The sequence below is a fragment of the Candoia aspera genome, chromosome 3 (assembly GCF_035149785.1).
Source record: "Candoia aspera isolate rCanAsp1 chromosome 3, rCanAsp1.hap2, whole genome shotgun sequence".
Taxonomy (NCBI): Eukaryota; Metazoa; Chordata; class Lepidosauria; order Squamata; family Boidae; genus Candoia; species Candoia aspera.
In genome coordinates, this window is record NC_086155.1 from 63621836 (window position 1) to 63634651 (window position 12816).

At 34.2% G+C, this 12816-nt stretch overlaps 1 protein-coding gene across 3 annotated transcripts in view; it reads right to left on the bottom strand.

Annotated features, from left to right (window-relative positions):
• Positions 1 to 12816, bottom strand: part of TUT4 (terminal uridylyl transferase 4) — a 45168-nt gene that overhangs the window by 10687 nt on the left and 21665 nt on the right. For all 3 annotated transcript variants that reach the window (XM_063297951.1, XM_063297950.1, XM_063297949.1), the window contains 13 exons: positions 11335 to 11386; positions 11108 to 11177; positions 10540 to 10666; positions 8655 to 8774; positions 8232 to 8453; positions 7940 to 8114; positions 6333 to 7054; positions 5988 to 6138; positions 5355 to 5441; positions 4147 to 4250; positions 3992 to 4049; positions 3779 to 3882; positions 1585 to 1674 (listed from right to left, as the gene is read on the bottom strand). In XM_063297951.1, coding sequence (XP_063154021.1) covers positions 1585 to 1674; positions 3779 to 3882; positions 3992 to 4049; positions 4147 to 4250; positions 5355 to 5441; positions 5988 to 6138; positions 6333 to 7054; positions 7940 to 8114; positions 8232 to 8453; positions 8655 to 8774; positions 10540 to 10666; positions 11108 to 11177; positions 11335 to 11386 — 2082 coding nt within the window. The remainder of the gene's footprint in view (positions 1 to 1584; positions 1675 to 3778; positions 3883 to 3991; positions 4050 to 4146; positions 4251 to 5354; positions 5442 to 5987; positions 6139 to 6332; positions 7055 to 7939; positions 8115 to 8231; positions 8454 to 8654; positions 8775 to 10539; positions 10667 to 11107; positions 11178 to 11334; positions 11387 to 12816) is intronic.

Genomic DNA, 12816 nt, shown 5'->3' on the forward strand with positions numbered 1-12816 from the left:
ACCCAGCCTTTAGCAAACTTCCTAATCAGAATATTAAGGCACTATTATGGGGAATTCTGTCAAATGCTTTGCTAAATAAATACATACACATACACACAGAGAGAAAGATACATACACACCAGTTCCCCACAATCCACTAAAAAGATAAAACAAGTTAACTTTTACAGGGCTTGTTCCTAACAAATCCACTTTGGATTCTGGTATATATCACACTATTTCCAAGAATAATCATGTTATAACCTTCCCAGATATTAATGTCAAAAGCATGATCTACAGTTTCCTACCACTACTGCACACCTTTGAAAAATCTGCAGTTTTTGGAAAGCATTATTCTTCTATTTTCCTTTGTTGAAGACAAAATAGTACTGTTTTATTCCATTCTTCCACATAATCTCAACAGTGCCACCATGCTCATTCCTTTAGATGTATGTGCAGGTATGAATAACTTTAACATACAATACAATCCTTTCTCTTCTTCCATTGTTTCTGTTATTTTCAACAAGCTGTATCCTTCAGTAGCTGCCTACCAATCATGTGGATTTTCATCTCTTTCTTATCTCGTCTTCATACAGAATTCTGCTGAGAGTCTTTTGAACTCTTTGGACAAAATTATATGGGGGGCCCTTGTGTCTGAGATAATTTTTCCTTTAGCTTAGGGTTAATGAGGTTAGTAAAATATATATATTGATAGTGGGTATAGTAACAACACCTTTTTCTCTTCTATAATTTAGATTGATCTATTTGATACCCCAAAAACAGCAATGTACATTTTTATAGCTTGAATGATTGAGCTAGTTACTCTAATTTCATGTAAGTTTGAATGGTTATTCTAGCTAATTAATCTATACTCAGAAGTAGCTATTTCCCAAATTAGTGAAATTTATCACATTTTTGTGAAAGTGCAAGTGCAAGTTTGCATGTGTATGTAAATGGAGATCACACAGGAAAATTGTTCAAAGGCCTGCTTTGGATCCTGATTTCTATATATTCCATTTTGATTGAGCTCCTGACACAGGAAAATACTAGCAGTCTATTAAAACCATATTGAAAGACAGCCAATAACAACACCACCAAATTTCTAGCCCAAAATAATAATTATCTATAATAAGAAGACAAAGAGAATTTGAATTCACAAGAAGGGTATGCAAATGACACACTTGTACAAGTGATATATACAGCTCACTTCCATCACTTTATGGAGATTTTTTTTTTTGCATTTTTTAGGAGTTTTAAGGGGAACATGGGGGCCTTAAGCTTTGCAGTTTTTTAAGGTACTTATTTGACCGCTTAAAGTTCCTGAACCCCACTCCTAAAATGGCTTCTAGTCCTACCTGCTTTTGGAGTTTGGCCCTTGACATGTTGTTCATCCCAACTGAAGCTGCATGACATTCACTAGTGTATCTAAATCCAACAGTATAGCTGATGTACAACCATACAAACTTCCAACAATTCAACAGAGGACTCACCATAACTTTTAGTACCATTAAAAAATAACCAGTACATGAATTAACATCAATTATTTGGAGGAGGCACTGTTGAACACACACAGCTTGTATTTTAAATTCATACCATTACTGTATTTACCTTTGCAAAAACTTTCATTGTGTATCCCAAGTATTGCACTCTTGGATCAATGGCTGCATAAGTTGCGAGCATTCTTGTGTTATGCTGTGCCTAGAAAACAAGTCAAAAGACTTAAATATCAGACTGTAGTTCAATTCAGTAAAATTAATGTGTAATCCAATTATATGGATCATGTAATAGCTGAGACCAGAAAGGCAGGGACTAGCAGTTCCTAGGCTAGAGAACTGTAATGTATATGTATCTCTGCTGACTCTCAGAGCCATCAAGAAGTGAGACAAATATTTATAACTTGGAAGGGCAGGAGGGAAAAGCCTAGAACCTGGAACATAAATAAAGAGAAAGAGAGGGGTGGGAGTGAGGCTCTGACTTCTTTGCACTGCAGTGGACAATCAATTTTATGTTTAAGGCTTCATTCTTGTCTGCAAGAAAGATTCTAATCATAGACATCTATACCTGACCATACAGATACCAAAATGATGAAATGGCATTGTGACATCACAATGCAAGCTGTGCCCTTTCAAACTTGCATCCCAGTCTCATATGCAGAGGCAGAGTTTGCATCACATCACAACACACTGCCTTGCTTGCTTCCCCTGTTCCCCTGCAGACACCCATGATTCTAGCCTAGCTGACTCGTGCCTGAGAGTCTTCTTTTAATGGTGAATAGGGGTCAAATGTCTGGAGAGCTGTGATTTATTGCTAAGGCCTACTGTAAAACTTGACAGATCATCACAGAACAAGATTTTATGTGGATCTGATTGCTGTAAGAGTTTAAATATATGACACCCCCCCAAATTAAGAATACAATAAATGAATGATATTATGTAATAAGGTAAACAATGAAATCCTTTTCATGCTTACATAGAAGTAGCACCTTATGAGTAACATATAACTAATTTCTCAATACACGAACAGAACTGCAACTAGGACTCTAGGGTAAACTGCTGTTTTTAATTAACTTTATAATTCAATAATGTACATTAAAAGATTGTTTACTTTTTCTAGATACTAATTGCAAGTTTTAGACTTGGCCTGGGAATACACATCATGTTGCAGGGAAGAGGGGACAGCTTTGCCAGCTTAGGGGTCATGCCATGTTTTGCATGGCATAACAATCCACGTTTTAAAAAAGCGGAAGGAGTCTTAGGGATGTATCCTGAGAGCTAAGAGAGGTATATGATAGCATTCTACATATACCTGAAAGGATGTTACAATGAAACTAGTTTTCTCTCATTCCAGAATTCAGGATATGGAATAAAGGATTTAAATTACAGGAAGGCAGATTCCAGTTAAATGTCAGAAAAAAAAAACTTCTTAAGAGCAGTTCAACAGCACAATAAATTACACAGAGTGGATCTGGACTACCCTTTGTTAGATGTGTTTAAGCAGAAGCCAGATACACTTCTAACAGGGATGCTTTAGATTCTTGTACTGAGTTCACTCAATGACTTGTATGGTTCAATTTATGACTTCATGATTCCACAAATATTATAGAATGAAAAGACTGCCAGAAACATCTGTAAAACTTAAAGCACCAATTTTGCTTCTCAATCCCTTCCAAATACAAAACAGGGCCCAAACTTTGATCAAACTTGTGAAGGTGTAAGGCTCTGGAATCACAAAAGGGATGTTGATAAGTTGCCCAGCTCCCAGACTGCACATTTTTGCATCCCATCATAAGCCATGGCTTGTTTTAAACATGGGTAGCTGAGTAAGCCATAATTGAGTTGGGTTCACAAATAACATTGCTGATATGCTATACATCAGTGATGAATAATTTTTGATGGCAGGGATTATTATACCTAGCATTTTGGAAACCAATGATCTTTATATGTATATAGCCGAATGAGTATTATATGTAAAATGTTCATTGCATCTATGTGAAAATGCAGAAAAATAGCTTATCTATAACTTCATTATACTGAGTATTTTTCTTAATACATATTTTTAAAAGTTATTTTTAAATTAGTTTGTAACTTCCAAGAACATTCTGAAATATTAAGTACAACTGAAATGTTAGAGAGCATGCATTTCACCCCCTTATCAATAACAATATTCCCTAATATTCTCTTTTTCACCTCAATTTTCAATCAAGATATTAAATACTACTTGCAATTTTTAGCTTATGCAGAATTTGAACGGTCAGCCAAAACTGTTCACTACAATAATTGTATCTTAACTGAAAGATACTTGCCAGTGTGTTATATAAGCTGATATCACCTTCTAAGCCACTTTGTCTGTGTTCAAATTTTACTATAGGCACTTTGGCTGTTGTTATAGGCAGAATGTTTCTTAAACCTGAAAGGTAAGGTAATATTTCTTAACACTAAGGATGTTAATTATTATTTAAAACTAAACAAAATGTATAAATGCAAATATTATTCAATATGCAGTACCCTATAATTACCTGGATGTTTCTTAAGAACTTTCGCCAAGCTTTCAATAATTTCCTTACAATTTAATTTCTAGAGAAAATGAATAAAAACTCTGTATTATTATTTACGAAGTGTTGCAAATACTTCCAAGAACAAAAATATGCAAATGTATTTTCAAAAGAACTACCTCTGCATTTTCATAGCCTTCTAGAGTCATGCAGATATCCAGGTCACTATCACGGAATCCAAATCCATTCTTTGAAGAGCCAAACAGGCATAGCCTGGCCTTGTCTGAGAAAAATAAGAGTCAGAGATGCCCATAACGGACAAAACATTTTCACAGTCAAAAGCATACTCTTATAGTCCCAATGCAACCTACAATGGCCATTTATGAGCAGTTCGCTTTTTCCAGTGGCCTGATGCATGCTCTAACATCCATGAATATTTGATTATAAACTGAAACAAATAATGCTGTCTTAATTAATCATGCATATAAAATAGTACTTGTGAAATACCTCAGAATAATTTTAGTCTACAATGTTTAGTGATCAAATAAATACATTTGAAATGCAAAATACACAATTGAGCGGGAAAAAGTCTGATTGTTTTTATCTAGTTACTTTTCAAGTTTCCTAATGTACACATGCAGCAACCTACTGTAGTGCTAATCAGAATGTTTTTCACTTCGTAAAATCTCATTAATTACTGCTGCTTGTTGTCAACTTCTGTTTTATTCCAGTTTGAAAGCACAGAGCTTTTAGAATATTTTCTTAAAGGATGTGGAATGCTCAACATTTTCTTGGCACCTGTTAACTAAAATATTACCTCAGTAATGTTAAAGAGAAATATTAAAGTATAGGGCATTAAGGTGCTATTAGACAAACTGACAAGTAGACACAGAGACACCTCAATGTTTTAGAATTATGTGATTTTGATACTGTGTTGTTAATGCAACATATTTTTCTAACAAGACAACCTTGGACTGCATCTAACATGATGCAAACACATTTTCTTCTGAAGCCACAGAAATATCCTTTCTGTTCTTCCATCTAAACCCTCCACAATCCACGTTAACTCTGAGGCATCTTCCAATCCTTAGGAGCAAAGTCCATTTCACTGGAAGTTGAACAGAATTGGATATAACTAGTTTAAATATTAATGCATTAGACCCAGGTTTCACTAAACGTTTAAAACCCCACTAAAATCAGCAGAAATTATGGTACTTGTTATTAATATGACTAGATCTAAATACAATTTTATTTATTTAATATTTGTGGCAAATCACCTTAGGATCCCTGCTAAGATGGAAATATACCTTAACATAAATTTTTCAAAGGACTGCTTAGGTGACTATAACATATGCTTTTGTTTACATAAAGATTTCTTATTATATACCATTATATTCTTTCCGAATGAATCTTTCCAAACTTGCCAGAATCTGCTCTCGATTTTGTTGTTCTGAGAAAGGAGGTGACAATTCATCTAAACAAATAAAAATTAATTGAGGCATTTGCAGTATCTAGTATGAAGCAGTATCAAGCATAAGTATTTTACAATTAATTATTTTACATATCCTTTCGCTAGTTCCTGTAATTCACTATAGCTATCTGGTGGTACCATTTTACATTTAGAGTATGACCACAGTATCTATGAACTTGTACAATTATTCTGTATTATTCACAGTATTTTACAAGGGTTTCATACAACAGCTACTTGCAACCTCTCATTTTTCCCACTGTTGTATTAATCTTTTTTCTCTCCAGAAAAAAATCCATTTTGGAACTACAAAATCTGGTGACTTCAGCTACCACAAATACAAAATGTATCCTTGACAGTTTGATATGTATCATTGTCAAATACATGGCAAAGACCAAGCTATCACATTTACCTTAATATGAACACAAGTGTGTGTGCTATTTTTAGTAGTACATAAATATATTTCCACTGAATTAAGCAGGGAAAATCTCAGAATAATGGGAGCCTCTGCAAAAATTACAACATATTCAAAAAAGCAAAAATATTACTTACCAAAGCACCTTTTACATACAAGATCGAGTATTTCTCTAAATCTATTTGTCATTGGTGGTAGTGGGTTCAAATCAATTTTCTTAAAATCTTCTGGGCAATCACTTTTGGAATGGCCATCTCTTTTGCAGATACTGCATACTATAGTTGGAGGCTATGGCAAAAACAAAACAATAGTATTTTATAATTTAAGCTGCGCTATTTCTCTAAATGATACCTGTATGTGTCAATTTGTATATATGTATGATAGTGGAAATGTATCTTTGTATAGTTTAATAAGAAAATGAAAATTAAGTGAAGAAATAGTTTAATAAAATAATCTTAAAACGACTTTTGTTTTCATTTTACCTTTCCAGAAGTCAAAATAAATTTATCGAACACATAATGCATGTCTTCTGTGGTGACTTCATCTCTAATGTCTTGAATTTCCTCTACTGCTTTGCAATTGTGCGAGGTAGCTGATATGCTAGTGCCTGAGCACATGCTATTTGTTGGATATTCCATTACTGCATCCAGTCTTTCAGTGTCAGATAATTCACTAACAGAATCTGCATCAAGGGATTTATGTTCATTAAAAACACAACAGTGGCTTAGCTCTTCTTCAGCTGAAAGCTCTTGATCATCCTTTCTTTTAAGTGATTTTTGTTCTAATTCACAGCATTCATTAGTAAGAAGAGATACAGTTTCCTCTCTATCTCCAGAGTCTGTGTTTATAATTTCTGAGTTTACCAACAAGCTTTTAAGTTTCTCAGTACATCTCCTAGTCATAGATTCCATTTCACTACATTCATTAAACTTATACCCCTGTAAATTACATCCATGACCTGGTTTATGTTTCCCTGCAATATTGGCCTGCTGTGGAGGGCAACAGTTGATTACAGGTTCTCCAGTTCTTTTGCTACCAATTTTTCCCTTTTCCTTTTTCTTGGTATCCGGTTTGGGCTTAATCTCATCTTTACTCTGGGGACATGCAAAGTATTTATATGCTGTCCTGAACCTCTCCAGGATGTATTCAAACACCATCTGGCTGTTCAGACTCCGTGCAACATTTCTTTTTAGTGCAAAAGGATCTAAAAAAAAGGAAACAAAATAAATTTGATACTGCTTTTCAATTAGGAATTTCAAATATGATGTCAATATATTGCATTTTAAATAGGCCTGTAACATTTTAGTTGGTTAACTGGTGAAAACATTTTAACTTACTAATAAATTGCCTACAAGTAATCAGCAGATTTTTTTAAAAAAGATAATTATTTTAATATAAGCATTTATAAAAGCATTAGATGTTAACTGCCATCTTAAATGAAGTATACGAACAAGCAAAGAAATGCTTTTTAAAAAATCAATTAAAAATAAAACAATTATTCTTGTCATTTTCAGAATTTTTCCCCATATTTACTTTATCAGTTTTACTAATCAATTCTGTAGATACCCATGATTTTTTATAATTGATAACGATACAAAACATAGTTATCTATAGATCATAGGCAAAAAAGTTTTCTTCTTGAATCTCCTTTGTCACAAAAATATTAAAATATCAAAAACAAAGAACAAAAGAACAAAGAAAGGCTGCCATTCTCCTTAGCATGCATACCCCAAAATTTCCTGTTCTGTGTTATTTCTGTCTACATCAACATCGAAGTGTGAGGAAAGGGGAATGGAATAGTTCTTGCCCTAACAATTAATTACTTAACAGCAACCTAACATCATTAATCCTCTATAAGTATGATCTGTTTCGTTACAGAGACAACTGAATGCAATTCAGTGTAAAATTTTAAATTAAACCTTTCACTTATGAGCAGGCCAGCTCTGTCAACAAGGTCAAGAATGAAAATATGTACATTTACAAATTATAGTTAATACAGTATAAGTCAATATTTTATATATGCAAAATCAGGTAAGTAAGGCAATTGGTAAATCATTCATAAGAACTTCTACAAAATACAGTGCCATACCTTCAATGGCTATTCGCCTTTTAGGCCAGTTCTTGTTTTCTCTGGTTAAAAGTTCTTGTACCCGTATGCTGATAACATATTCTTCCAAAGCAAATTCCAGTGTATAAAACTTTAACAATTCTAACCAGAGTTGTCCCAGAGATACCTGGTGTGGTGTTTCCAATGCCAAGGGAGACTGAAAGAAGCAGAAAAAGAGCGCTTAACGTTTTTATTCTCAGGTCATTAAACTGTGCCAATTTAAGAAAAGAGTAATAACAAAAAGAGCACTTTGCAATTAAAAGGAATCACTTACATGGCCTTTTTTCTCCTTTGGATTATTCTGAACATCTGGCTCCAAGGCTGCTGTACTCTTGCTACCATTTCTGTGTTGTTCTCCTTTAGTTTTGCCTTCTACAGCATTCACATTTTTCCCTGCTCCATTATTTGATAGTTTGTACTCCCACACTATAAACTCCTTGTCTTTTATTCCCTTCAGTTGGTAATCATCAGCCTTCTTAGAATCAAAGCCTTCAATCTGAACAAACAAAGTACTTTTCATATGTAATCTTATAAGTCTTATATGATTAAGACTTATAAACAGCTATATTTTACTATAAATGATATCTATATCTAGTCCTGAGACAAATCCAAAAGCTTCTTTAGATATTGTCCTTGCAATTTTCAAATAACCCCTCTGTTCCACAGAATAAATCATATGGTTGAGTTAAAAGCTTACCCAGTTGCCTAAATAGGATGGTAGTATACGTGGTTCTCTTTGTTGAAGGAAAAATATCACCATTAAAGCAAAGGAATATGAAGGGATCCCACCTTCTGCCTGGCAGTCAATATGACATAGCTATAAAAACAGAGAGAAAAAGACAGATCTTTCTTCTGTTATGTACTATTTTTTTTCTTGTTTTTTTGCACACCTTTAATTTTCCAAGCACTTTTCAGTTATACGCTGAATATTTTAACTGTTTTGTGGTTTTATTGTTGTAAGCCACCCAGAGTCACTTGCTGAGATGGGGGGGGGGGAGGGAGGGAGGGAGGGAGGGAGGGAGGAAGAGAGAGAGAGAGAGAGAGAGAGAGAGAGATAGAGAGATAGAGAGATAGATAGATAGATAGATAGATAGATAGATAGATAGATAGATAGATAGATAGATAGATAGAGGCTATGTGCACCTGAAATTCCAAAATGGAAAAGAAGGCTGGGTATAAAAAATGAAACAAATATAGATACATCTGTAACCTAGAAACCTCACAGAGGTAATCAGCATACATTTAAAGAACATTTCCTTAACCAAACCTGAAAGAAAACTAAACATTTAACTAGTAAAAAAAATTGAACAGGTGGAATGCCATTACATAAGCAAGATTTAAATGGAAGGCACTCATTAAATTCAGAAATTCTCAGCATTCAGAAGATAGAATTACTGTACAGTCACATGCATAACATAATTTTATATGCCAGACTGTAGGTGTCAAAGACATCCCTCCAAATATAAACTAGATTATGGGGAGAAATTATTTTTAATCAGACAACTGCTCTTTTTCTTCATTATTTGCATTTACATTAATTTAACATTTACCCTCAGAAAACACTATAGCAGTGTTTCTCAAATGTGGCAATTTTAAGATGTGTGGACTTCAACTCCCAAAATTCCCTAGCCAGCTGTACTGCCCTCTGGAATAGCATTCCACAAGAATTCTATGTGGTTCACACGCTAATGGTGTTTTGAAAGTCCTTAAAAATCTGGGTCTTCTCCTAGGCTCTGGAGAAGTATGGCTGTTGAGCCTCTGTCAGGTGTATTTTGCGTACTGCTTGGAATTTACATGTGGACATGTGTATTTCTTTACTGCTTTTTATTCTTTATCATATAAGCCAACCAAAGTTGGTCTGGAGTCAGGCGGCCTTAAATCTAATAAATAGATAAATATATAATTAAAAGCATTGAAGTTCACTAAAAATTGATTAATTTTATCTATTTAGTTACAAATACTGGTTAAATGTTTTTGACGAAACTTTGTGTGTTTTGACTGAAGTTGAAGACAAATCCAACTATTAGTTACATTTCCAATAGGGGTGAAACAGCCACCATATTTAATTGCTATAACATTCCTATGTGTATTCTGATATGAATTTAAGCTATTAGGTTATACATTTACCTTAATATTTTGGCCATACAGATTTCATAAATTCATTATATTTTTTTCTGATACAACCCCTGCCTTTCATAGTATCTTGTTTAATAAAGATATTCTGGGAACACAAAAGGTTGACCAGAGTTTTGTGCACATTTGGCTAGCCCTAATAAAGGTAATACCGACAGGAAGCTCTGGCGTGGGCTGGTCCATGAAGTCACAAAGAGTCGGAAGCGACTAAACGAATAAACAACAACAAATAAAGGTAATGCCTAAGTAATGTTTTCAGATTGGTGGGGAGCGAACCACAGAACTTGCTTTATTTTATTGACACTTTCTGATTCAGAAAAAGAGATTTTCTTCTAACAGAAATATATAATTAAAATGACTGTTCGTTATGTTACTTACATTAGAATATTATCGTTACTATTTATATATTAAGTACATGCAAGGAACAAATACATATTTTAAAAACTTACTCTAGCCCAGTAGCGAAAAGCCAACACCAAAGGAACAAGGACTGGCTCTAGTTTGCTGAGTGCAGCTAGCAGGTCAGTTGTAAGGCAGGCCACATCATTTCCAGCACTTACTTTACAAGTTAGACCACTGACATTGAAACAAATTTTGAGAAAAGATGTAAGTTCTATCACTTCTTGTGAGTGAAATTTGAAAAAAACAAAAACAATAAACATGCAATTCTTTGTTTTACATATGCACTTTGCATTAATTTCTTTCCACATGGTGGTTTCTTCCCCCAGCAGATATTGAAATCTATTTTTTTTTTTTTAAAGCCCCAGTATTTTCAATGGAAAGATTATGAATATACCCAGATCTCTTCTTCTGAAATCAGTTTGTCAAGTGCTTAATATTTTGTCTGAACTGTCACTGTTGATTCTGTGGTAGTTGTAAATATCCTCCTTAACAAATTGAGAAAATAATTTTAAATTAAGTCCTTTGCAGTGCAAAATGTCCCACAACATTCTAAACCTAAGGTGGTATCTTAGCAATTTCCTTTTGAAGATGAACATATACAAAAAATACACAAACCTTTTAACATCTTTACAAAAAACAACAGGAACTTTGGCATGGAAATCTGATTCCACATCAGAATAAGATGCTGAAAGAGGAAAAAAAGTATATCAAGAAGTAATTGTTTCCATAGTACTCCCATACTGATTTAAAGTCATCTGAGTAATACATACATATATCCCTTTATTTTCTCCATAACAGATTATGAAGAAATTAAGCAAGAAATAAGGAAGGAGCAAACTTACCACTATTTTTTAAAATATCAAGCACTTGTATCAGAACATCTGGATGACTCATCTAAAATAATGAGTAAGAACGTTTGTTATTCTCACATTGATTCTATTGAATACAAGTAGTATACTACCCAGTCCTCTTGTTTCCTGGCACAAGTATCTTTTGTATGTACAAAGATGAAAATATGTCTACATTTAGAAATTTGATCCTGGCCTTCAAGAGTTGTACACACTAACAACTCTCCCTACAATGTTAACTCAGTGTCAGCCTTTTTCCCACCCAGCACACTACATAGAAACAATTGCTGCTCAGTTTAACTGGCATATAAAAAGCAGTACCTAAGTCTGCTAAACCTAACACTAAAAGGCTTGAAGCAAAGGCCAAGGGACAAAGTTGACCGAACTAATTCACGAAGGCTGGGAGGATGATGGTATCCCTGCCAGAAACAAACTGCATCAAAAGGGGCCAGAGGTCCAGACCTGGGAATCTTCAACCCTATCAAGTACTAAGAAAACATCAACTCATCCTACTTGTGTGGTTTCCAGTCATTCCAAAACAATCCCCACAAGGGACCAAAGTTTATATTTTTATTACTACTGTATTGATAACCCATCTGGCCCAGGTGGATGTAGCTGCTAAGTTATATTCCAAGTTTTTTATTTATTTATTTATATACATACATACATACAATCATGTTTTGCAACTTATATCTTTTGTTTTTTTGTAGTTGCATTACGCAATAACTTTTTAAAAAAGACTGTACAGATGGAACATAAGATAACCCCTTATTCAGAATCTACTTTGGAGATGTAAACAAAATCAAGGTGATAAGAGTTAAGAGTTTCTTTCTTACACTTCCCTCTTGCTCAGGACTGTGTAATCATTTCTGTAAATCCCTCCTTAATGGCTTGCTCATTCTTTCCTTATGGCCACAATCAATTCTACATTCCTTTATACCTCTATAGATTCCTATCTTAGAACTCCTAGATGTCAAGACCTTTCCTTGAAATTTGAATTAGTTTGTCTTTGGACACCTCACTTTCTTTCCTTTTCCTTTGCATGTGGTCTGCTTAATGAGTCTGCCTGCATATGAATGAAGCTTGAATTTACAATTTGAGGATTAGCCTAATAGATTCTACCACAACAAGGTAAGAATTGCCATTTGTGAAGCTAGGAAAAGACTTAAGTGAACACTGATGCCTGCATATGCAGTGCATTAGACTTGGGACCAAAACTCATATTTGGTTGTAAAAGTAAGTTCCTTAATGCCTCTACTTCTTTGTAAGTAGTTGTGAGATTTGGATGAATGCCTTTCACACAGTTTCATATATTTATAAAATGAATTATTTCCACCAAGCTCTGGTAAATGTACATCTCTGATGACAGTGGCTAGACTTAGTCATCCAGGCTCTAGAAGACTGATCCTTGAGGGGAGAAAAATGGTACGATGGGAAAAAATGACAGAGCATTTAAACCTTTGAAAAACCACGATC